The sequence below is a fragment of the Leucoraja erinacea genome, chromosome 28, assembly GCF_028641065.1.
Source record: "Leucoraja erinacea ecotype New England chromosome 28, Leri_hhj_1, whole genome shotgun sequence".
In the NCBI taxonomy this organism is placed as follows: domain Eukaryota; kingdom Metazoa; phylum Chordata; class Chondrichthyes; order Rajiformes; family Rajidae; genus Leucoraja; species Leucoraja erinaceus.
In genome coordinates this window covers 15076400-15103491 of record NC_073404.1, presented here as the reverse complement: position 1 = coordinate 15103491, position 27092 = coordinate 15076400, and the positions used below count along the sequence as shown (strand labels likewise).

General features: G+C 40.2%; 1 protein-coding gene across 2 annotated transcripts in view; it reads left to right on the top strand.

Annotated features, from left to right (window-relative positions):
* ube2g1a (ubiquitin-conjugating enzyme E2G 1a (UBC7 homolog, yeast)) overlaps window positions 1-26866 on the top strand; it is a 35065-nt gene extending 8199 nt beyond the window's left edge. For both annotated transcript variants that reach the window (XM_055657841.1, XM_055657842.1), the window contains exons 2-6: window positions 15451-15553; window positions 18142-18239; window positions 20050-20228; window positions 23056-23171; window positions 25922-26866. In XM_055657841.1, the coding sequence (XP_055513816.1) occupies window positions 15451-15553; window positions 18142-18239; window positions 20050-20228; window positions 23056-23142 (467 nt within the window). In that variant the 3' untranslated portion in view covers window positions 23143-23171; window positions 25922-26866. The remainder of the gene's footprint in view (window positions 1-15450; window positions 15554-18141; window positions 18240-20049; window positions 20229-23055; window positions 23172-25921) is intronic.
* Window positions 26867-27092: the final 226 nt, after the last annotated feature.

Sequence of the window (27092 nt, the reverse complement as noted above, 5' to 3'; positions counted from 1 at the left end):
ATATGGTCGTTGTTTTAGCAAATGTATTTTGCCTTGCTGAATATTTGGTTCGCTGTGTAACTTGGTGCAGGAATCCAGCACTCTTGAAAATTGTCCAGAACTCACTTTGTTTCAAAAGTGCTGTGATTGCAAACTGCATTTAGCATTGCTTGTCTTTTAAATACTAGTCAAGCTGTTGGACTGGATGAATTTTAAACCTCTAGTTTTCCCCTTGTGAAGTATAGATAAGCAAGCAAAACTTTAATGAAATGTTAGCTAGTGGTAAGCTAAGACTAAATGTCGTCTGATCCTGTGTATTTGCTTAATTGTCACCTGCATTTAGATTAGAGTTTTCCGGAAGGTTCTCTGCATTGTTTATTATGAGCCACACAGAGATAATTAAAAATTGCCATACACAGGCTCCACCCTTTGGAGTAATTGAAGCTGTCTTTACCCACAATTTTACTGCTTTAAAAAAAAAAATAAAATAAAAATAAATTGTTTTGTTCAAAGGCCCAAGGGATGGGGCCAAATTACCGTGTCATTGTAGACACAAAATGATGTTGTAATTGGCCTGTCCCACTTGGGCGACTGCAGGAAACTATGCAGTCGCCACATGTTCACGGGTGGTTGCCGGGGAGTCGCCTTCATGGTCATGAGGAGTTCCCGCATTCTGGGAACTAGTCGCGGCCTCATTATGGTCGCCTTAAATTTTTCAACATGTTGAAAAATTAGCGGCGGCTGGAGTGAAGCCGCCAGGAGAGTAGTGAGATTTCTCGAGCCGTAGGTGGGTCGGCAGGAGGCCCTAGTGGGTTGCCAGGAGGTCGGCGGTTCTTGTAGGTTGGAGCTGGTGCTGACCGGTGAATTTCATTGGCACATTGGGGGGAAAAAAGGTCAGCAGTAGTTTTCAAAACCAAGGATAACCGACCGGTAATGTTAAATATCCGCTGAGCTTCACAGCCATGTATCTCTGGCTTCTTAATAGTTGTCTCCAATCCTTCCCCCCCCCCCCCCCCCCCCCCCCCACTCTTTTAAAGGACATACCATACACTGTGCTTTAGCTGTCTTTTTACAGCGCCAAATGCCTGTTCACCGTGGTGTCTGTCACCTTGGTGTTGCACCATGTGAATTTTTTTAGACGGCAAATGGGGGGAGGGCTGTCTAAAATATTCACACGGGCTGGTGAAGGAAGCAATGTGTTTGTGTGCGTGTATTCCACTCTGACAGTCGCCGTTCCAGTTCCTGGTTTTTCAGGCGACTGCCGGCAACTTGACAGGCAGTCTGCTGAAAAATTGCCTAAGTGGGACAGGCCCATTACTCGGGCAGCATCTCTGGAGAGAAGGAATGGCTGACGTTTTGAGTCGAGGCCTTTCTTCAGACCCGAAACGTCACCCATTCCTTCTCTCCAGACAAGCTGCGTGTCCTGCTGGGTTCCTCCAGCTTTTTGTGTCTATCTTGAGCAGACAGTTGTTGGATCTATTCAACTTTGTTGCTTGGGTGCCTTTAATTCCTTTCCATTCCATCCTCTCCACCAGTGTAATGTATATCCCTGCCCGAGTCCTATTTTCTAGTGGACTTGTTGAGTTACTCCAGCATTTTGTGTCTATCTTCGGTACAATTCAGCATCTATTCCTTCCTACACATGTCTTTGTATCCTGTATGGAGAAAAATTGAGCAGAAATCTGTCTTTGTGTTGCAATATACCTTTTGCTAGCCATGCAATGCAAGGCCCACACTGAGAGAGCTTGGATCAAAATTGACCACTCTTCTCACAAGGAACGATTGTAAGGCAAAAAAAAAACTGTTTATTCAATTGCCCTTTATTGTCATTCAAACATTTGAACGACACTTCGTTCCTGCAGTCATAACAGCAAAAAAAGACCAAAACGCCAAATTCCACATAAACATCCATCACAGTGAATCTCCAAACACCTCCTCACTGTGATGGAAGGCAAAAGTCTTATCTCTTATCTCTTCCCTGTTCTTTGTTCTTCTCCTGGGGTCAGGCAGCCAAACTGCAATGTCGAGGTGATCGATGTTAAGTCCCACAACCATTAAAGCTGTGCCGGGCATTGTAAGGCCCTGCCCCGGGCCGATTCAAACCTTTGATTCGGGCGGGAGAAGTTGCCGTTGCTCCAGACTCCACCGTCCACGGGGCCCGCGGCCGAAGCTCCGAAGTCGGGTTGCAACTGCAGAGTCGCTACAGCTCTGAAGTCAGCCAGCTCCGCGATGGTGAGTCCAATGGCTTTACGGCTGGAGCCCTCTGGTCGATCCCGGTTGGAGGCCGCCAGCTCCGCGATGTTAGGCCCAACGATAAACGGAGACACGACAAGGGAATAGTCGCGTCCCCCGTTCAGGGAAGAGATTGAAAAGTTTCCCCCACCCGCCCCCCTCGCCACATATACACAGCTAAAATAAAACCAAAAACACACTCCCAACAAGACAAAAGAAAAAAAAACAGACAGACTGCAGGGTGCCGGTGCCGGTGCCACCAGGCCGGTGCCACACTCCTACTCATACGCTATAATTGCTTGGATGGTGTTGAAAATGTAAATTTTGAGATTAAGCTTTGCAAAAATACATATTTTAAAAACCTTGTCTGACCTGATTTCACATGCAATCTGCAACGATTGATAGTTTTGCAATGGATTGTCTGTGTGACCCATTACTGAATTGATATGTTTGGCAGCTGTTAGTTCTTGATATAGTTTGTCTGCAGTTTAGCCTCAAATGTCTGTATAGCATGACCAGTTAAGACCTAGTGGATACTGAATAATGCATTTTAACGTTCATAATGCCCCTCAATTTGAATGTATAAACTGCTATGCATTTTAATCTTTTAATCTGCCAGAATTGTTTTGGTTGATCCTTAATTTCTTGGTAACTGGTAATTTCTTAGTTGGTCGTAGATGTCCCGGGGGAGCAAATGTGGCTGTGGTATTGGGTCTTATGTCCCGAGGAATTTCTTAGTTGGTTTCTACTCTCCAATTTGTGCACAATGATGGAGTTAAACGCAAGGAGCTAAGTTGATCGTAATGTCTGAAGAAGGGTCACGACCCAAAACGTCACCCATTCCTGTCCCGCTGAGTTACACCAGCATTTTGTCTACCTTCGTAATGAAATTATACTTTGTTTTCTTCCTAAACCTGGGCTGTGACAAAATGCTTAATAGAGAAATAATTGAAATGCAATGAAGATTACTCTAAAAAAATATATCATTAGTCAATTTATGCACAAAAAACTCTCAACTACCTTGGATACAACATCAATGTGTTAACGAAGATGTAGATTGAGGATAAATATTAACCAGGTCTCTGGGAATAACTCCCTGATCCTCTTAATGTTGAATTTATATTTTGTATTTACATAACAATAGGCATTCTCATTTTGGCATTGTGTGGTGAACATCGAGCCTAGTTTGATCACAAAAAGACATAATGCTGGAGTCAATCAATGGGCCTGGCAAAATATCTGGAGAACATGGGTGATGTTTCGGGTTGGGGCACTTCAGGCTAAAATCCCAACCTGAAACATCCATCATCTGTCCATGTTCTCCAGAAATTTTGCTTGACCACTCCAGCACTTTTTTTCTGTAAACTAGCATCTGCAAGTCATGTGTCTCCTAGTTTAATCATATTCTTGATCCTAGATCAAGGCCACATGAGTAAATCCTTAGATGCTGCTAATTTGCAAAAAAATAACATTCCTAAGTATTTCAAATGGCAGGGAGGACTAAAACTCGTAGTAATCGCACTTGCATTGATTCAGTTTGCAGAGCTGCCAAGTAGTAGGGATTTTCCTTATTTTGTACGAAAATGCGATAAGAATACGGATGTACGGATTTGCTTTGTAAATTACGGATTTTTTTAAAAATCGGCCCGACTTCCTGTTTCATATTGCTGCTTAAAAAATGTAAGGATATAAAAAGTCATACTGTAACTAATTATAGCAGATTAAATCTATTAGTATTTTAAATTTCAAGATCTGGATGATTGTTTTTGTAAGCTGCCTGTCCCGCTACAGGTTTATACAGCGCTGTCAGTTTAGCGCGTGGGAATTTAAACGAATAGCGCTACCAGCTGGAGCTCTATTGCCTATGGGTTACAGACTGTTTGGGGAGGGAGAACGAGAGAGGAAGGGAACGAATAAGAGGGAGGGAGAACAAAAGGAAAGGGAGGAAGGGAAAGAGGAAGGAGGAGAGTGCAAGGGAGGGAGGCTTCTAAAATGGCTTCTACATCTGGTCAGGTTTGCCATTTTGCCCGGCTTGGCAAGCACCCGGGACACCCCTCGTTTAATTCTGAGCGGACCCTCTCCCCCTCCCCCTCGGGTCTCCCCTTTCCCCCCCCCTCGGGTCTCCCGCCCGCTCCTCGTCCGCCGGCTGCCTAACACATACGCACAACCATGGCCAGCACCAAAGATCCTATAGCGAGGATCTTTGCCCACCACATCATCGGCCGTGGTTGAGCGCATGTGCCGCCCTGCACATGCGCACTGCAACTGGTTGCTGTCGGCCACTTTCTCCCTCCCTTTGCATAGTGGGAGATCTGGCTGCCATTGCTGTTCACTCGCCACGGCCACTGAATACCAACGCAGACTCACTAGTTCAATTTAAAGATACAGCGTGGAAACAGGCCCTTCGGCCCACCGAATCCAATCCGATCACCCGATCACTAGTTCTATCCCACACATTAACGATGTAAGTCAAGAGTCGAGATTGTTTTATTCTCTCATGTCCCAATGAAATCCTTGCATGCAGCAGCACAGCAGACTATGTAGACATAGTACTCTGTAAAAAATTTATCGATTTTTTCTTTTTTCTTTTTTTCCTCCCCATGGCGATCTTTTTTTACTCGCGGGCATATTTTAACATATTGGAAAAAACGCCATGACCTAGCTGAGGCCTCGAGAACGCGGAGACCACTCTTGAGCATGAAGGAGAGTTACGAAGACCTCCTGCGACCATGCTGTCGACCATGCTGCGAGTACGAGTTGGGCAAACTCGCCAGAACTCGCGGATTAGGTCGCCCAAGTGGGACAGGCCCTTTAGTTTTTACTGCAATTGGATATGATGTGTTTTTTGCTGACTATACTTGGAGCATTTGTTCCTGATTTTGAAGCTTACGGTTCTGATCCTTGAGCACTTGTGATTTAAACCCCCGGTACCATTGTTTCTCACTTAATCTGCCGAATTCCTGCAAGGAATTGATTTTTGAACATTGTTTTGTATTGGGAATATGAATGAGAATGACACCACGGCATTTTATCGCCACTGCTGCTGGGTGGTCAAGGGCCAGTTAAAATTAACAGTTAAATTTCACAGCTGACACTGAATCCACTGGGGGGCACTTGTTATTTAAAAAAATAAAACATTGCTTTATATATAACTCTTCAAAACGTTTTAATAGTTGGTCGAAGTGGTGTTCATCGGTTTTGTTCTAAAATTTGCCCTTCAGTATGTTTTAATGCTTGCAAACAAATTTTTGTTTTCTACAGAACGACCAATTGCAGAGCAATATTTCGTTGTTCAATGAACAAGGGAATTGTCAACTGCAGTTAATTATGGGAAAGGATAAAAATGTGTATGTGGTAGCTCCAAAACAAAAGATGGGTTTATGTGGTAAAATAAACCTGCTTTTATTCTGCCACAAATTTGGTGGTATAATCTTATGGTATTTTTTTAAAAAAACACATTTTTTTTTAATTTATGAGTTTTCTATGCTATCTATGGCACTTTGGGAAATACTTTGTAGTTCCAAACATTTTTTTTTAATGGACAAACCAAATGCAAGACATTAAGTCCATACAATGGTACCCATCTTGGATGAATGCATGCTGTCAGTACTAGAACTCCCACATAAATCACATGAAATGACAATGGAGCAATTAAATCAGCTGTTTCCACCTTGAATGCAGAATTTTGGGAATTGTGCATGAATCAACCAGCTGCTTTTAGCATTCCCTAGGTCTGAGATCTTTATCTGCTTAAAGATTTTTATGTGCCACATTATTTTACATTGTTACAATTATATTTTACAGGATTGCTCATGGCAGAGTGATAACATAGATTATAGTCCATAAACAACAAATGTTGGAGAGACTTGGCAAGCCAGAGAGCATATATGGAGAGAACTAGAGTTTATTTTAATGACATTCAATTTCCAATGTAACAAAGAGCCACATCTGTAGCTTTACCTTTTTTGATTACATTATACCAGGGGTCGGCAACCTACGGCCCATGGGCCGGATCTAGCCCGTAACCGAAATCATCTGGCCCGCAGGCTTTTTTTCTGAAGGCTTCCGAAATCTAGAATCCTAGAACAAGTGCAGACAGTGAACATGGCAAAACTACAATTAGCTGTGGCGGAAAGTGACTCTCTCTCTCAAGACCCTCCCTCCCTTCCACTTAAAGGCTATTGACAGTGCAGTTTACAGTCGAGATATAGGGTAGTGAATGAAGCGCTAGGAAGGGCATGAAAAGACGATAGATCGAGTCCAGAAATATTATGAGGCGACCCCAATGGCTACAAAATGCAGGAAGATGGATGCTGAGTGCCGAGTCTTCCAAGACACTTGGTCAGAAAAGTACTTCTTAATACAGCACTTTGGCACGCCCACATGCCTTACCTGCCACACAAGTGTTGATGTGAACAAGGAGTTCAACATCAGACGGCACTATGAAACAAAACACTCGAAATTCAGTGACATTAGTGGGCAAGCAAGGAAGCATGAAGTTCATAACCTTAAATGGGTCCTGGCAAATCAAACTCTGATGTTCAAGAAACAAAATAAAGAATCGGAAAGGAACATGCGTGCTAGCTAAGTTTCCAAGTTGATAGCAGAAAAAATGAAGCCCTTCACTGACGGAGATTTTGTGAAAGGATGTTTGATGGCAGTTATGGACATTCTGTGTCCCGAGGAAAAGATTTCAAGGGTCAGTCTCTGCAAGAACAGTTGCACGACGAGTAGAAGAATAGCAGATGTTTAAAGGGCTATTGCAAAAAAAAAAATCCAGTTCTTCTCAATAGAGCTCGATGAGAGTACAGATACCAAAGACACCGCTCAGATTGCAGTGTTTGTACATGGAGTAAATTCAGCTTTCTACACTGAGGAGTTTGTTCAACGTACCTATGAAGTACCTACGAAGGGTACTACCACAGGGGCAGACATTCTTCAAGCATTGCTAAAGTGTACTACAGACATGGAGCTGGATCTATCTAAGTTAGTATGCGTAGCAACTGATGGAATGTCAGCAATGGTTGGAGAAATGAAAGGTGTTGTGCCTCTGCTTCAAAACCGCATGGAAGGCCTTGGAATTAACCACAAAATAAAATGCACTGCCTAATCCACAAAGAAGCCTTGTGTGCCAAATCTTCAAATTTGAAGGATGTGATGGACGTAGTGGTAAGAGCAGTAAACCTGATATTGTCTCGGGTACTGAACCATCGTCAGTTTCAACAACGTTTGTTGGAAGTAGAGGCCTAGTATGGAGAACTGCTCTACTTCTGTGACGTTTGTGGCTCGCTTGAGGTACAATGTTAGAAAGAGTATATGCTCTGCGGGAAGAAATAGCAAAATTTCTCAAAGGTAAAAATGAATGCCTCAGAATTTCACAATCCTAAATGGCTTTCAAGTCTAGCATTCCCAAATAATGAATGGAAAATATACAAAAATCCCTCAATACTGTAACCATACCTGTGCCGATGGATGACATCAAAAGTGCATCGGTCCACTAAAGAATTTCTATACTTGTAACATAAGGAAGCACGGTTCTGCCTTTCATAGGATATAGACACATAAAAAATAGGTGCAGGAGTAGGCCATTTGGCCCTTTGACCCAGCACTGCCATTCAATATAATCATGGCTGATCATCCAAAATCAATACCCCGTTCTGGCTTTTTTTCCCCCCATATCCATTGATTCCCTTAGCCCCATGAGCTAAATCTAACACTCTCTTGAAAACATCCAGTGAATTGGCCTCCACTGCCTTATGTGGCAGAGAATTCCACAGATTCACAACTGGTTGAAAGTGTTCCTCATCTCAGTCCTAAATGGCCTACCCTTTATTCTTAAATTGTGACTTCTGGTTCTGGACTCCCCCAACACCGGGAACATTTTTCCTGCATCTAATCCTCTTAAGAAGTTTATGTTTCTATAAGATCCCCACTCATCATTCTAAATTCCAGCAAATACTAGCCCAGTTGACCCATTCTTTCATCATGTGTCAGTCCCGCCATCCAGGGAATGAACCTGGTGAACCTACACTGCACTCCCTCAATAGCAATAATGTCCTTCCTCAAATTAGGTGACCAAAATTGCACACAATACTCCAGGTGCGGTCTCACGATGGCCCTGTACAGCTGCAGGAGGACCTCCTTGCTCCTATACTCAAATCAGGCATTTGTATTTAATAACATGGGACCTCACTCGTGTGGAGGTTGCTCATAAGTTGGGCATTTGCAACCTGGGCCTGCAGTGAGAAAATACCATTTGCCTTTTTGTTGTGGTATTTCAACTTTTTCCTCCTAGGAGTCATCTAGTGGGAAGGAAAAATTGGACATTGTTATTTAAGGACGAGGTGTGAAAAACCAGTGGAAATATTAAATGGTTAACCTCTCACCTGTATAATCGCCTAAAATTTTTTGTAACATGGATTTGGGCATCCTTGCAAATCTGAACTTATGGAAAGGTATTTGAAGGAGTGGACAAGGGGATTTAATGTAGACAAAAGTGTTGAAGAGACTCAGCGGGTGAAAGGCAGCATCTATGGAGCAAAGGAAATAGGCAATGTTTCGGGCCGAAAACCTTCTTCAGACTGATGTGAGGGGGGCGGGGAGGAAGAAGAAAGGAAGAGGTGGAGCCACTGGGCTGAGAAGAGGAGGAGAAAGTAAGGAGTACCTGAAATTAGAGAAGTTAATGTTCATACTGCTGGGGTGCAAACTGCCCAAGCGAAGAATGAGGCGCTGCTCCTCCAATTTACCGTGGTCCTCACTCTGGACATGGAGGAGGCAGAGGACAGAAAGGTCGGATTCAGAATGGGAGGGGCAGTTGAAGTGCTGAGCCGCCGGGAGATCAGGTTTGTTATTGTGTAACCGAGCAGAGATGTTCGGTGAAATAGATGTAGAGCAGCTGACATCTAGAGCAATGGAGGCACTAGATGAGGTTGGAGGAGGTGCAGGTGAACCTCTGCCGCACCTGGAAAGACTGCTTGGGTCCTTGAATGTAGTCAACGGGTGAGGTAAAGCGGCAAGTGAAGCATTTCTTGCGGTTGCAAGGGAGAGTGCCCGGAGAGGGGATGGTTCGGGTGGGAAGAGACAAATTGACCAGGGAGTTACGGAGGGAGCGATCTCTGCGGAAAGCAGATGGGAGAGGAGATGGGAAGATGTGGCAAGTTGTGGGGTGGCAAACGTTGGAGGTGGCAAAAAATGATATAGGATTATTTGTTGTACGTGACGGCTGGTAGGGTGGAAGGTGAGGGCAAGGGGGACTCTGCTCTTGTTACGAGTTGGGGGGATGGGGGGGGGGGGGGAGAGAGAGTAGAATCACGGGGTATAGAAGAGACGCCGGTGAGAGCCTCATCTATGGTAGAGGAAGGGAACCCCTGTTCCCTGAAGAATGAGGACATCTCCGATGCCCTGGTGTGGAACACCTCATCCGGGGTGCAGATGCAGCGTAGACGGAGGAATTGGGAGATGGGGATGGAGTCCTTCCAGGAAGCAGGGTGTAGTCGAGATAGCCATGGGAGTCAATGAGTTTATAGTGGATGTCAGTCAGGAGTCTATCCCCTGCGATGGAGATAGTGAGGTCAAGAAATGGTTGGGAAATGTCGGAAATGGTCCAGGTGTATTTGAGTGCCTAATTTAATGTTGTTTATAGGGTCTGCTAGAAGGCATTTGATGGCATTGTTCCTAACTTGAGTTGAACCTTGTGAAGTGCACTAAACTAGGAAACTAGTTTAGTGCACGCAGGTGTGAAAATATTGATGGATCAGACTTGTGTCTGTTTTATAAATGACTTTGATAATGGCTAAGAAAATCACATCCAAAGTTGCTAATTATGCCAAGAGCGACTTTACCAAAACTGATCCAAAAGTAACATGAAGTAAACTGGGAATTGGTGCACATTCAAGTTAAATGTCATGGATAAATACAGAAAATGGCCAAATAAAAGCTAATGACATAATGTACTAAGGATTTGAAGTATAAGGCAATCTAGAAAGTACCACTAATATTCCAGGCTTCGCACTTTGAAATGTGAATTGTCCTTGAGTGAGTGCATAAAAAAACTTGTAGAATGCTATCTGGATTCTTCTGTTGGAATTGTAATGAGAAATTAATGAGCTATATTCCTTGGAATTTGAGTAATTGTCAATTGGTAACTTCAAGATATTAGAGGCCGACAGAATGTCTCTCTACTAGCCCACTTCTAGTGATTGGAGCAAAGGGTGTATAGATGTAGATCTGTGGGCCTTTTCAACTGGATTTAGAAATATTATTAGTCTATTGGTAGACATTCTGATTCTTGCAAATTGGCAAATTTTAAATCTAAAACTTTTCTGTTGACTTGAAACTGGTTGGAGATTACGGCAAAGAAACAGATGTAACACATGATTTCCTGGAATTTCAGAGCAGGCTCTGGGCTGCTTATGTAACTTTTGTGACATTTCCATTTTGAAGTGAAAATAACACTGGTGTAAATGCATTTAGGTGTCATGATTTCTGCCTTGTTCTAAAGTTTATTTTTGCATGCTTTGTTCTGTATCTTGATTACACAAAAGTAGTTTGATTGGTATGTGGATAAATACTTCTTAGCGAATGGTGGTGGGTTGTAGAATATCATATGCAGTTTGAAAAACCGATCAGCTGGAAACTAGAGCATGAAGCCTGTAGGTAAATTAGATCAAAGCGTTGCCAGTAGATAAACAACGAGAAGCAGTCTTTAAACTGTTTTCAGCAAATATGCACTGCATTCTGCAATAAATAATTTCATAGCTAAATGGGGATTGAATCATTCATTTGTTTATGTAGCTGAACAGGAAGCCTTAGTAGTTTTGCATTTGATAATTGGACAAATTTTAGTTTAATGTAGACAGCGCTGGAAACAGGCCCTTCGGTCCGCACCGACCAGCGATCCCCGCACTTTAAAGCTATCCTACACACACTAGGGACAATTAACGATTTACCAAGCCAATTAACCTACAAACCTGTATGTCTTTGGAGTGTGTGAAGAAACCGAAGATCTTTGAGAAAACCCACGAGTTCATCAGGAGAACGTGCAAACTCCGTCCAGACAACACCCGCAGTCAGGATCGAACCCCGGTCTCCGGAGCTGCAAGACCTGTAAGGCAGCAACTCTACCGCTGCGTCACCGTGCCACACCAATCTTGGACGACAATTTCTAAAACTTCTAAAATTACAGTTACGATAGAGGGAGGAGTGCCGTAGAGGAAATTGGAATAAAAAAGTGGTCAGAAAGGAAATTTCTAAAATTCATTGAATATAAATGAACCCCTAAGCCCTAGAATTGCTCCAGCAGATTGGAACATAGCAAATGTAAGAAAATTAAAAGCTATTTCATTAAAATAATTACTACTTAAAGAAGTGAGGAGAGGATACAACTATAAACCAATTTTCCTGGAACCTCTGTTGTCAAAAGATTGCAGGAATCCAAAGATGGTAACACATTTGGAAAATCATTGAGTTTTCCCTTCCTGTTGACTAAGCAATAGGAAGCAGTGGTAGGGAGAAGTGGGGAAAATGTGTTTGAGCAGGTTGGTTGATACTGCTTAAATGTAATATTTAGAAATTTGCAAATTAATAATTAGCATACAAGCTTTGCAGAAAATAATGTCCAGAGTTGCAAGGAATGCAGTGGCATTGATAATGGAAGGTGACAACCAGTAGATCAGGTTTATTTCTAAGATCTGAAGCTTGATATTGGAGTAACTGCAGTGAATAGACATTTAACTATTTGCAGTTTGTGTTCGTTGCTTCAATCCATGCATTTATCAGCAACCTTTGATGAAATGGCAGAATGGTACTTTGGGTGTGTGTGTGTGTGTGAAGGAGTGTAGCTTGTGAGCAAGAAAATGGCATAGAAATAATTTTATGGTCCTTCCTGCAAATTGCACAACTGCTGTTTTAATCATCTTGAACGTCATAAATGTTGGCATACATAAAGCTCCTAGTGTGCTGCTTCATCTCAAGCAGGATGAAAACATACAGGTACCAACAGGAAATTGTGACTGCTCTGTATAAAAAAAGAAAACCAGACCCAAGCTTGAAGACGTCACTTTGACACCTGACCGTAACCAACCATGGTCAGGTAGCCAGACTATATTGGGAAAGGCTGGTTGAGGTTCCATCAGATTGGTGGCAGTGGGCATTATGCAAACCTATATGTCTTTGGAGTGTGTGAAGAAACTGAAGATCTTTGAGAAAACCCACGAGTTCATCAGGAGAACGTGCAAACGGTAGGGTTGTGTCAATTGTCTGCTTCCTTTGAATTTATTGCCTGGTTAAGTGTTCTACTGGCCTCCATTACTGTTTCGTCCTGACTAGCCAGTGTACAATGCTCCCTGGTCTGTGTATAGCATAAATACCCAAAAGCAATAGGAAAATCTTTTTTGATTTAGAAGGGTAACTGCTGAAGATTTTGTTTGAATCTCATTTCTCAATTAGACTCCCATTTGTTTAACTGGGAGTTAAACCCAGTTTAACTGGAAACCAGACCTGTGGAACCCATGTAGCTGAAGTGAATTGCAGTGTTTGGTCATGTACATGGAGATGAAAGAGTTAGAAGCATATGGGCCAAACTCAGGCAGGTAGGTCTAGTGTATATGGGGCATGTTGGTCGGCATGGGCAAGTTGGGCCAAAGGGCCTGTTTTCACGCTATGTGACTCTTGCTCTATAGATGCATTCTCCTCATTTTCCTGGAATGAAAGGTAGAGCTGAAGGATTGTTTTCAAAAAGTAATATTATTGTGAACAAGATTGAAATGGCGGGGACATTTCCCAGTACAAGAGTTCTGGGGATTTATTTTGGTGTTGTGAATCTTTGGAGTTCACCACTTCTAGAGATCAATGAATACTGAAATAATGAACATTCATTTCAAGCTGAGATGATTCAACACTAACAGTTACAGAATATGGGGAATGGACGGGAAGTGAGTTCAAGGCATGAAAAAGTCGATCATGAATGGTGAAACTGGCTCAGTTTGGCCTTCTATTTGTGTAATGTTCCTAACTGCAAGCTAGACACAGGAAATTGTTAGTTGTGCATATTTCAAGGCTGGTTAAAATTGTAGCCTAATGACGGTTGGCACTTAAACATGACATGCAGGGTGATGCATTTTAGAATGAGGGTAGGGCATGCACAGTGAATTGTAGGGCCCTAGGCAGTGTTGATCAACAAATGTAGTCTGGAAGTACAAGTCCATAGATCGTTAAGTTGCACTGCAGGTAGATTGGGTTGTGAAAAAGGCATGTAAGAATTTGTTCTAAAACGGGTAAACAATGCATCAGCTGGGGCATGTTACAACAGTAGGATGCACCTGAATTAATGTGTACAGTAATGGTCACTATACTATACAAAGTATGCGATTGTGCTAGAGAGGGTGCAGTGGAGATTTGCCAGGTGTTATTTGGATTGGAGGAATTTGTAAGGAGAAAATTGATACCCTGGGTTTGTTTTTCTCTTGGACAGAGGAGGCTGAGGAGTGGTTTGATATAGGTATACAAAACGGAGGGGCATAAATCAGGTGGTCTTTCTCTCATGGCGAACATGTCTAAAGTACAAGCATATTGGTATAAGCAGAGTGGTGGAAGATTTTCGAAGGGTTCTGACGAGAATGGAGACTGGTGTTGGAGTAACTCGGCAGGTCAGGCAGCATCTCTGGAGAACATAGACGGTATTGTTTTGGGTCTAGATAGGGGGATGGGGGAAAAAAGCTAGAAGAGGGGCAAAACAAAGCCTGACAGATGGGTTGATACAGGTGAGGAGGGTTTTTGATAGGCAGATGGTTAGACAAAGGCTAGAGATGAAAAGGCTAGCCAGAAAGTGAGACCAGAGGATTGAAGAGTTGAAGATTGTGCAGCTAGAAGAATGGAGGGGTTCAGTGGTGGAATATGAAATGTGCTGCCTGTGGAAATGGTAGACAGGTACACCAAATTTAAGAAGCACCAAGATGGTATGTGTATCATCAAAACATAAATCTACAGATCTAATGTGGGTTAGTATGGGCATGTTGGGCTGAAGGGTAAGTTTCTGAGCTGCATGACACTCTGAATTGGATTGTTCTGGCAGGTATATGCAGGAACCAATAAACCAATACCAGTCCTGCTATGCATGGTTTTGGTATACTTGCACCTGTACCGTATACTGTCAACATGTGAAGGCTACTTGATGTAGAGGTGTGACAAGAATAATGTTCCAGTACAATGTATTGAGGCAAATGGAGAATCATGGGTTAGACATTTATATATTCATTTTGGGAATTGTTTGGATACAGTATGGCTGGATAAGATTATTCAGAACTGCACAGTCGATGCTGAATGTCCTCGCGAGGAAATCTACAAGCTGAATCTGCACTGCCTGTAGATTATAATCTTTTTAAAGATTATTTGTCTGGACCTGTAACCAGTCCCTCAATCTTTTTCAAAATTGTTCTAAATTTAGCATTGTAAATTTGCCTCTTATAACAAATCACAGGTAGTTTTGTTATAGCATGTTTCCCACACAGTTTATTGCACATAATATGATTGAAATGGTTTCTATTCACACATGTGCAATGATACTGCATTGATATACAGCTTTTTTTTGTTATTGCAAGCTGAAAATAATCAACTTCAACTAGTCAAAACTCATTTTTAAAAAAGCTTGTTGGTTGTGTGGGGGGAGACTTTGTTCTTGCAATTCTGAAGTTCTCTAGCCCTTTTTGAAACAATTGTTTTTCAAATGAACAGTTTTTTAGGTGTGTGACTATTGTGTTATAGCAGAACTCACCGTGCTGACTTATGCACTGAAATTGATCGTTGAGTATCATCAGGACATTGGCACATTGAATACGAATGCTTGATTAACTCATTGGCCTCTGAGGTGTCACACAAATTTGAGATTTCTCCTGACTTTTGTTTTTGGTGGTGTGGTTGTGTGCACAAGGCATGACTCGACAGGGTTGAATGGTAGAGAAAAATCTAGAAGATTGATAGTTCGCATGCAGTATTTAAAATTAAGGCAAGTATGAAGAAACAACATTCTTCAAGCTTGCTTCTTCCAACTCAAAAGTATAATCAACTTTCAAAAAATGTAGTGCACATTTTCATTAATCTTGTGCATGTTTGGAATATATTGGGTTAATGCTTCAGTGACTATATGTTTTATCCAGTCACTTGTATTTCTAATAATGCTCTGGTGCTTTTTGTGAAATATTGTAAACTGTAAATGTAACCTTTTATCCATTTTTATCATTTTAGAGCTGAACAAGAATCCTGTTGATGGTTTTTCAGCAGGGTTGATTGATGACAATGACCTGTACAGATGGGAAGTACTTATCATAGGTCCACCTGACACTTTGTAGTAAGTATTGCACTGATGACCTGTAAAGAGAGGTCATTATGCTATATTTTGCAGGTCCCACTACACTGGGATTTCTAAAATGGATATGTTGGGAATGTTTCACCAGTGTGATGAGAGGAGAAAGCTAATGCTGCTTAAAAGGTTAAAAGTTACATTGGCAATTGACAAATAGAAAAAGCTGGCTTGGAACTTAGCAGTCAGTATTAGGATGGAGAGGAATCATGTTTTCATGTAACCTCTTGCAGCAATCTGATACCATTGTCTCTTAGTAACTCAACTGTTACTTTAACTGTGAGCAACCATTGAAATAATCAAGCAATCGCTTCTATTAACACTTGTGCAATAATACTGTTAAACAATGTAGCATGAAGGTTTTAGTATTTTTAGCTTGCAGTACCAAAATAAACTTTTCTATGGAAAATATCTTTATTTTTGAAAATTCTGTAGCTGTTCTGAATGCTCTCGCCCCGAAACCATTTTTTAACCCCCCCATTGACACAATTGTCATTACAGTGTGATTTTTATTCTATAACAAAAGGTCGCTTAGGAACATAACTATCATGTTATAGCAGACCACTTGTATTTAGAATATAATACATCTCTAGACAGAGACAACCTGATTTGATATGTGCATTGGGTTAATGTAATTAACATTGTAGATAAAGGGACACCAGTGTATGTAATGTATTGATTTCCCAAAAGGTTTTGCACAAGAGAAGGCTTGTGGTTTTGATGGTGATATATCAACATGGTTAGAGGTTTGTCTAGCAGAATTAAAGTAATTTTTATGGTGCAATACAGATTAATCTCAGCTTGTCTGTTTACAATGTAATAATCACAGGTCATAATGCAGTAAACTGTTCAGATTTGATAGGAAGATGGAAGGGAAACTAGGAAAGAGGATCTTGGTTAAGTAAGATGAGTTGATGTAGGGTGTATGTTGTTGGAAAATATGGTTACTTGTTTTAGAATATTTTTTTTAAATGGCTTGAGTCCCAGTATCAGTATAAAGTGAGCAGGATGTCCTTGCGGAAGAATTGTAAAAATGCTGGATTAGCAAGTAAGGCTAGTGTACCGTCAGACTTTATTGCAAAACGAGCGGAGTGCATATGCAGACTATTTTCGATAGCTGCGCATGGCTTTGTAGCAATATTGAATTTTTTATAATGGTCATCTACCAACTTTCATTTGGTAGCCTAGTCTACTTGGTTAATATGCTAATTGTACAAATATCAATGTCTGTATGGTGTTTGGCATGTTGCTTCGCATTCTCTCAATATTGATAGTTTGTGAAATATGTAACTAGAGTATGTTTTAATTAACTGTTTATAATATACCAAACGTTGGATACGCAAAATCTGTTGATTCCTGCCTTGCGACGTTTCATTTTAGATATTTAGTTTAAAAAATATTGCCAAAATGAGCTGTATTTTGCTATGTACGTACCTGTGGCTTTTTACTGTTGAAATGTATTGTGAAATATAGGAGGTAAACAAAAGCGCTGGTAGTCATTTTCAGTTCTCTAGCTTGTACTCTGAGTTAATCCCCATAGTGACATTTAAAAATACTAATTTGTTTGTACTTTGTGTCCTAAAATGGCAGAAGAGTTGATCATGATGGTACAAATTCTGCAACATTTAGTATTCCCATCTATATGGTCTAAGTTCAAGAGGAACTTTATTTTATAGGCCCTCTTTACAATCTTAAACTACCTTACAACTCATATTTTGAAGTGTAATCATTTTGTATTGTACAAAATGCTGTGTGGAAACAATAAACATGGGATAACAATGTGATGTTAGTTGACTGGGACTTGGTAGGACATTCCCTGCTTATTTAGTGTAGTAGGGTTTTCTCCTCGTATCCTTCCGAGGTCAAATCTGTTCTGCATCCTCAGCAGATGTAGCAGCTCCAACAATGCAGCATTCTTCAGTGCTTCACTTTGTCAGCCTGGATTGCATTTCAGAAGTAAAGCCTTTACATGTAATACATAGATTTAATGCTCCCTTTTCACTGACTGTCTGATTTGTTATCTAAACTACTCTTATTTACATCAAAAAAACTTTAACTTGGAGGATAATCAAGGCCATGGAAAATTAAGATGCCCATATTCTCATAGAAGCATTGACTGAGCAAGATTTTTTTTACCCCTTCATAGATCTTTTTTAATTCCCACATCCTTTCCCAGATGGAGAACATTTCAATAATAATACCTTCACCTCTTTGATTAGCATATAGTGGGATACAGCTCTTTGGTTGACAATGCTGCCCCTAAATCAGTTTCACGAATAACAGTTCTAAAAGGCACAGAATTTGAGGTACAAATTTCCTCTTGAGTTGAGTGTAGGGATTGGGGAAGTTGTTGGAGTATTGAGATGTTTCACAAAGATGGTGAGTGAAAGAAACGTGTCTAAATTGCCTACATCAAATCCATAATAGTGACATGGTGTAAGAGAGATATATTTCACTTTGCTCAATATAGACTGCCATCCGCAGAATTATGCAATGTGTTTTTCATATTCCAGAATTGAATTTGATCTCCATAAATCTGTGTCGCAGAAACTAATTATTGCACTTTTTCTCCACAGTGAAGGTGGTGTGTTCAAAGCTCATCTCACCTTTCCTAAAGACTATCCCCTCAGGCCGCCAAAGATGAAATTCATCACAGAAATCTGGCATCCAAATGGTGAGAACAAAGTCAACAGTGGGAAGCACAATCAGAGGAAGCACAATTTTTCAGTTCAGAAAAATCTTTGCTTGTAAAGCTCCAATAATTTATTTTTGCAGTTGGTACAATCATAATGTCCCATTAAATTCCAGATCATTTGTACCTGCTTGAATTGGGCATCTTGTTTTCATAAAATAGAGTACCTTGAGTTTGAGCTGAACATTAGTATTTGAACCAAACGTACTTGTTTTCTACTTGAAATTACTTCCACGGTGTAAAGGCCAAATACTTGTCAATGCCCAAAGTGAAAATGCCAAAAGACTTGAAACTAATTTGGGTTGGTTGGAAATTGGAGAAATCTAAGTGCCTTAAAATGTCAAATGAAATAATGAAATAAATTGGTTTAAATGGAAAATCCTAACTATAAAGCTGCAGAGCTATTGTGCTTGTAAAATAAGAAGGTCATGTTAAGACTCAAAGTAAGCACAGGATTTGTGAATAGCTATAGTGGTAAGGTGGATAGGAATAAGAAAGAAAATTGGAGAAACTGTTGCTGCTGTTGCTGACCATGTGCCATGTCACCTGACTTCTAATGGCCAAACCCCAAGTACAGTGCCCTCCATAATGTTTGGGACAAAGACCCATAATTTATTTATTTGCCTCTGTACTCCACAATTTGGGATTTGTAATAGAAAAAAAATCACATGTGGTTAAAGTGCCATTGTCAGATTTTAATAAAGGCCATTTTTATACATTTTCATTTCACCATGTAGAAATTACAGCTGTGTTTATGCATAGTCTTACCCCCCCCCACCTCATTTCAGGGCACCATAATGTTTGAGACACATGACTTCACGGGCGTTTGCAATTGCTCAGGTGTGTTTAATTGCCTCATTAATGCAGGTATAAGAGAGCTCTCAGCACATAGTCTTTCCTCCAGTCTTTCCATCACCTTTGGTAACTTTTATTGCTGTTTATCAACATGAGGACCAAAGTTGTGCCAATGAAAGTCAAAGAACTCACCAAGATTCAACACATGTTACCTCATCTGTGAAACACGGTGGTGGCGGTGTTATGGCTTGGGCCTGTATGGCTGCTGAAGGGCAGCCATACATGAGCCCATACATGCTGCTGCATGTATGGGCTCATCTATCTTCATTGATGATACGACTGCTGCTGGTAGTAACCTAATGAATTATGAAGCGTATGGACACATTCTATCTGTTCAAGTTCAAACAAATGCCTCAAAACACATTGGCCAGCGGTTCATTCTACAGCAAGACAATGATCCCAAACATACTGCTAAAGCAACAAAGGAGTTTTTCAAACCTAAAAAATTGTCAATTCTTGAGTGGCCTAGTCAGTCACCCAAGTGAGCATGCCTTTTATATGCTGAAAAGAAAACTGAAGGGGACTAGCCTCCAAAACAAGGGTAAGCTAAAGATGGCTGCAATACAGGCCTGGCTGAGCATCACCAGAGAACTGGTGATGTCCATGAATCGCAGACTTCAAGCAGTCATTGCATGCAAAGGGTATGCAACAATTCTAAACATTATTTTCATTTACATGACATTGCCGTGTCCCAAACATTATGGTGCCTTGAAATGGGGGGCTATGTATAAACACTGCTGTAATTTCTACATGGTGAAACCAAAATGTATTAAAATGGCCTTTATTAAAATCTGACAAAGTGCACTTTAATCACGTATTTTTTGAAACGAAAAAAAAAACGAGTTTTCAGTGTGTCAATATATTGAAATATGAAAAGAACACAAGATTTTGTAACTATTCTTTTTTTTTCTTCTTTTTTTTTTTGCTCTGTTAAAAGTTGATAAGAATGGCGAGGTATGCATCTCTATTCTACACGAGCCTGGTGAGGATAAGTATGGGTATGAAAAGCCTGAAGAACGCTGGCTGCCAATCCACACTGTGGAGACTATTCTTATCAGCGTGATTTCAATGTTGGCAGATCCAAATGGAGACTCACCGGCTAATGTGGATGCAGCGGTAAGAGCTTTTATTGATCAGAATTTTGGCTCCAACCTGATTGCTTTCTACTTCGTTATTCTCTATTTCAAGGTTCCAGTAAGATTTTTCACCACCATAATGAGCAGTAATGTCAAAGCTTTAGAAAACCCGTTCATGAGTTTGAATCCAAAGTACTAAATTCCACACACATTTGTTAAATCAAAATGCTAAATTATACATACAATTAAGTGCTCAATTGGTTTTCACGTGTTAGAGCACCAAGGTGAAATTATTTTAATATTTTGGCTGTGATATATTGGAATACAGATTTTTATAAAGGACATTAGCAGTTGAAATATATTAAGAATTACATGTTCATTCTTTCCCTCTTTTGCCCCCTCTGATCCAAACTCCACTCTACTTTCAAATGTCCAATCCTATACTGTAAAAATGGACATTAGCGAATTTATTGACAGCATGGAGATCTATCTAGCCTTGGACATTAAAGATGTCCAATATATGCTGTTCATCCCTCTTGCCTTCCATTGCTGCATCTGTAACTTGATGCTACTAGCCTTATAGAATTCAGTGGTATTTCTGCATTAAACTGGCGGATAACTTCAATTTTGTGTATTTTAACACTTTTTGGGCTTCTCAGGCTCACCTTGCCATTTAACTAGGAGATGGGGAAATAGTTTTAAAAGATGGCATGTCACTAATGATTCCCACTGAGATCGTTTAATTTATACATTCTGCCCGGGATCAATATAATGCGCGTCTCCATTGGAAGCTATTTGTAATTATTGGCCTTTACACCAGTGGTTTCATGTGATCTTGAATGAAGCACTACCATGCTTTCATTTTGATGAAAATGACCTTCATTCATCCAGCATTTGGGCAAATCGCTATATAACATTTTGCATGCAAAACTAATTTGTTGCCAAGGTTTTGTTGACTTGCTTCAAATATTGTAGCCTGCATTTTCTGGAATTTGGCTGACTGGTTAGAATATATATTTCAGCTTCTGATATACTGAAGGGCAAGGTGGCCAGATAAGCGCTTGTTCATTTTATGGATCATTGCTGCTCATGCAGCCTTAATGACAGAAGTTAAAGCATTGATTTTTCTTTCTTTCCCTCCAACCATGATGGATCAACATTTAACTGTTTCTGCCCCCTTATCAATACATGTCTAAGCTAGATCTGCACAATTAGAATATAGCTTGATTGAATGTTTGTGCTTTATACTTTTTTATAACAGTAATTATGATTTTACTAAAATAACTTGTACTGTTACAGATTCTGGCATTTGCTCATTTGGTCTTTGCTCTAACTTGCCATTACCTATGCATTGAATTGTGACTTGGTTCTGAGCAAGATTAAGTTCTTCATATTCTTACTACATTATTCTATCTGATGTTTTTTTAAACAATTTATCCACGGATTTGGATTCAATTTCACACGTTGTAGCCTGCATTCTTTTGTTTTCGATATATGTAATGTTCATTTCTGGTCAATCTTTCTGCAACATCAGTGGGTACAGTAAATGTTTTTTTTAATATTGTGAGCAGAGGTGGACAGTTGTAAAGTATTGCAGTTCTTTACTGAGTTGTGTCAAAATGTCTAATTGAAGGTTGCATCCTACAGTGACTGAATTACACAAACTTGGCTTTGACTTAACAGAATCAGAATCACACTTTATTTGCCAAGTATGTTTTGCAACATACGAGGAATTTCATTGGCCAGGTCAGTCGTACAATTAAAAGCAACAGATCACTCAAACACATTTTAACATGAACATCCACCACAGTGACTCCTACACATTCCTCACTGTGACGGAAGGTGAAATAAAGTTCAAGTCTCTTCCTTTTGTTCTTCCTTGGTCATGGGCCTCGAACCCCCGTTGACAGGATGATCTTGACTCCCATAGTTCGGGCCCTCCACGTCGCGGTGATCAAGCTCCCGCATCGGTGTGTGGGGGGGGTCAGCACCCCCGCTCCGGGCGATCGAACCTCGTGTCGGGGCTGGTCGAACCTTCCGTGACGTTGGAGCTACGGACTTGGCCTCACCCGAAACTGCGAGCCCTTGATGTTGATTTCACGGTGGGAGCAATCCCAGGCAAGGGATCGGCTCCGATGTTAAGTCCATGAGATATAAAACTATTTTATTTGTTCTACTTCAGTGATACCATTTGCATCCACCTCTTGAGCAACATTTGCTTTGCAACAACCTGCTCTAGGCTCCATTTGTGTTCTGCCAAGATCGCTCTGATCCTGACCTTGTTACGGCTTTGGTCCAAATATGGACAAAAGAACTAATCTCCAAGGTGAGATGAGAGTAACTACTCTTAACATTGAGGCAGTATTTGATCAAGTATGGCTTGGCTGAACTGGAGTTGGTGAGAATCAGGAAACCCCTTTTGAATGATGAAACTAAGATGTTGCTGTGTGATTTGCTTTTTCCATATGGCCAGTCATCAGCTTCAATTTTGGGCACTGGTTCTTGGGAGTTATTAATATACAGTACTGAAACAGACCCTTTGGCCTGACAATACTGGCCAAGATTCTACATCTAAGTTTGTCCCATTTGGCCTCTATTGCTCTAAATCATTCTTATCCATGTGCCTTTTAAATGTAGTTTTTTGACGTACCCTAAGTATTTTCTCTGGCAGCATCTTCCTGCTTAATGGCGTCTTTCTAAAGCAGGGTGACTGAGCACAATACTCGAAGTGCAGCCTCATCAATGTCTTGTGCTATTATAATATAATGTCCCAACTTCTGTATTCAATTTAATGACTGAAGGCTAGCATGCCAAAGCCTTTATATGCTGATTTGATTTATTAGTTTGTTTTGAATTGCTAATTGCAGAAAGAGTGGAGGGAAGACCGCATTGGCGAATTCAAAAGGAAAGTTGCACGCTGTGTAAGAAAAAGTCAGGAGACGGCATTTGAGTGAATTTATTCGGCAGAAAGCCTCATTTCAAGGTAAGGAAAAGTCAATGGTAGAAATATTTCTTCAAATCTACCTGCCATAAGCAAACTACTTTGGTTCAGTGCCCTCCATAATGATACAGATACAGTACCCTCCATAATGTTTGAGACAAAGACCCATCTTTATTTATTTGCCTCTGTACTCCACAATTTGAGGTTTGTAATAGAAAAAAAAATCACATGTGTTTAAAATGCACATTGTCAGATTTTAATAAAGGAATTTTTTTTAATACATTTTGTATTTCTACATGTAGAAATTACAGCAGTGTTTCTCATTTCAGGGCACCATAATATTTGTCATGTAAATGAAAGTAGTTATGTTTAGTATTTTGTTGCATATCCTTTGCATGCAATGGCTGCTTGAAGTCTGCGATTCATGGACATCACCAGTTGCTGGGCGTATTCGCTGGTGATGCTCTGCCAGGCCTGTATTGCAGCCATCTTTAGCTAATGCTTGTTTTGGGGTCTAGTGCCCTTCAGTTTTCTCTTCCGCATATAAAAGGCAGGCTCAATTGGGTTCAGATTGGGTGATTGGTTACCACTCAAGAAATTAACATTTTTTAGCTTTAAAAAAAAAACTCCTTTGTTACTTCAGCGGTATGTTTGGGATTATTGTATTGCTGTACAATGAGCTGCTGGTCAATGAGTTTTGAGGCATTTGTTTGAATTTGAGCAGACTAGCTGTGTCTATACACCTCAGAATTCATTATGCTACTACCATCGGCAGTTGTATCATCAATGAAGATAAGTAAGCTAGCACCTTTAGCAGCCATACATGCCCATGCCATAACACCCCCACCACCGTTTCACATATGAGGTAGTATGCTTTGGATCTTGGGCAGTTCCTTCTACTCCATACTTTGCTCTTGCCATCACTCTGATATAAGTTAATCTTCGTCTCATCTCTCCACAAGACCTTTTTCCAGAACTGTGGTTGCCTTTTTAAGTACTCCTTGGCAAACTAACCTGGCCGTCCTATTTTTGTGTAGCCACATCTTGCAGTGTAGCCTCTGTATTTCTGTTCATGAAGTCTTCTGCGGACTATGGTCATTGACAAATCCACACCTGACCCCCGAAGAGTGTTTCTGATCTGTCGGACAGGTGTTTGGGGATTTTTCTTTATTATGTAGAGAGAATTCTTCTATCAGCTGTGGCGATCTTCCTTGGCTTGCCAGTCCGTTTGCGATTAGTAAGCTCACCAGTGCTCTTTTTAATGATGGTCCAAATAGTTGATTTTGGTACACCTAAGGTTTGGTTGATGTCTTATTCTTGTTTATTATTGTTTCTGTGTCTCATAATGGCTTCTTTGACTTTCATTGGCACAACTTTGGTCCTCGTGTTGATAAACAGCAATAAATGATTCCAAATATAGAAAGACTGGAGGAAAGACTAGTCCTGAGAGCTCTTGTACCTGCATTACGGAGGCATTTAAACACACTTGAGCAATTACAAACACTTGTAAAGCCATGTGTCCCAAACATTATGGTGCCCTGAAATGGGGGGACAATGCATAAACACAACACAATGTATAAGAATACCCTTTAATAAAATCTGACAATGTGCACTTTAACCATATGTGATTTTTTTCTATTACAAATCTCAATTTGTAGAGTACAGAGGCATATAAAGAAATGATGGGTCTTTGTCCCAAACATTATGGAGAGCACTGTGTGACTAAACGGTAGTAAAGCAGTAAGTTTTTTATGCTTCAACACCAATGTTACTTGAGATCACTTTACCTGAATTTTTATAGGAAGTATTGTGTAAATCTATGTTCGTCATTACTGTTATCAGTATCTCAAAATCGTGCTGCAGAAGACACGATTGTGTCTTGACCTGAAATGTCAACCATTCCTTTGTATCCACAGAGCAGATTTGTTTTTGCTTCTATATAGTGCATTTGCTGAGCCTCTTCTTTAATCAAATTTGGAAGGTTTGCTCATATAATTGCATCGATTTTTTAAAATGCAGTTGAATTAACATTTCTGGTGATATACTGTAATTTCACGGATGTCTGTAACACGTTTGAAACTTTTTTCGTTGAAAGGGTTGAGCGACAGCAAAGGAACTCCTTTTTGTCCAAAATAACAAGTTATTAAAAAATAATGCTGTCCATTCTACTTAATTTCTTGTGGAACACAATGAAACAGTAATTGAAGTCTGCAGAAATTCTCTTTGAGAAGTATTTAGCGACAGGACAGATGAGCAATGGTGTCATTTTGTGTAGACGCCCTGCTCTTTCAGCAAAGTGCCTTGGGGTGTTTAACAAGATTAATGTTTAATGCAGGAGGTCAAATAACAAAGGGCTGGAGATCATCTACAATTTATTGGCTATTAGGAATTTGAGTTGTATGTATCAATTATCCAATAATGATTTGTGGTAACATTCTGTTGGATAACCTTGCCATTCTGGAATTTTAGCAAATTGATCTTGTGTCTTGAGCCAAAAGCTTTTTTTTTTTTATAATACCATGACTTCAGACTTCACTTGATTCCGTGTAAGTCAGCAAACTTGTTTTTGTATAGGAAAAGACGTGTTGTATAAAGCAATACTCATGGCTCTAGTCTGGAAGTTGTCTTTTTAATGGGAATGTTTCACAGTAGCCAATAACCTAATTATTGTATATGTTTGTCCTATCTGTCCATTGGAATTAGGAAGGACTTATTTTAATTACATACTCTGTACTTGTTTCTAGGATGGTTTATGAAGCTGCAATAAACTAACGGGAAATTTTGGGTTGCAGGTCTCCAATTAAAAACTAACATGGCACTGTTGACTTTCTGCACTCAAGCCACCAACTGTTGGACTTCAAGCTAGTAAAAGTTGCTAATCCTGGATTGGCATTCTGGAGCAATGAGTGAAATTTGCCATCGTTGTGGAGTCAAGCTATTGTGCCAACTTCAGGGGTGGGGAAGGGAGTGAAAACAATGATGCATCAGGATTCCTGTGAACTGCTTTGATCTTCAGGAGTAATTGTAAAGACCTGTACATAGCATATTATCTGGAGATTCTATATACAGTACTTAGATGCCCACGATATGCATTGTACCAAATTATAGCTTAGTTAGAAAATCGTGTAAATTCTAAAAAAAAAAATTAGCAGCGGGGCTTTGTGCATTCATTTTTCTTAAGTTTACTATTAAATAAACTTGTTTAAAAAAGGGTCCTGTACTGTTAAAAAAAAAAAAAAGTTGCATTTCTCAGTTTTTAAAATGGATTCAATAGTGAAAATGTTTTACCAGCTATTCTGGCACTGCATAGACACTTAGGTGCCCTCCAGTATTTTGACCATGAATATATATATTACAGATCTTCACATATTTAAGATGCCAATACTTGTGGTTTTACAGTGATGGGTTAAAGTTTATACCTGAATTTGTAATTAGGCAGGTGAATTCATTAGTCTTCACTGCCTAACTGATGAACCAATTTTTTCTGAAGCTTGGTCTCTTGAAGAGTGTCTGGAGTAGGTTGTGCATGTTTAGGTGTAGACTTTTACCCTTCTAGGTGGGCAATCGGAGGATTTTTGGTATTAAAAATGCTGTTGTGTTTTTCTTTCTAGCTATACTGCAGATTTTCTGCCTGATGTACAAAGACAAATGGTGATGTATATTTTCATGTAATTTGGTTTTTGGAATTCTGTCACATGTAGTGAAAGCTCTTCCAAAATACAATTGTTTTCCAATAAGAGTTGTCAGTTTCAATTATCTAAAGGCTCTCAATTGCACCTGGTTTAATTACATATACAGTGCCCTCCATAATGCTTGGGACAGACCCAACATTTATTTATTTGCCTCTACTCCACAATTTGAGATTTGCAATAGAAAAAAATCACGCGGTTAAAGTGCACATTGTCAGATTTTATTAAAGGATATTTTTATACATTTTGGTTTCACCATATAGAAATTACAGCT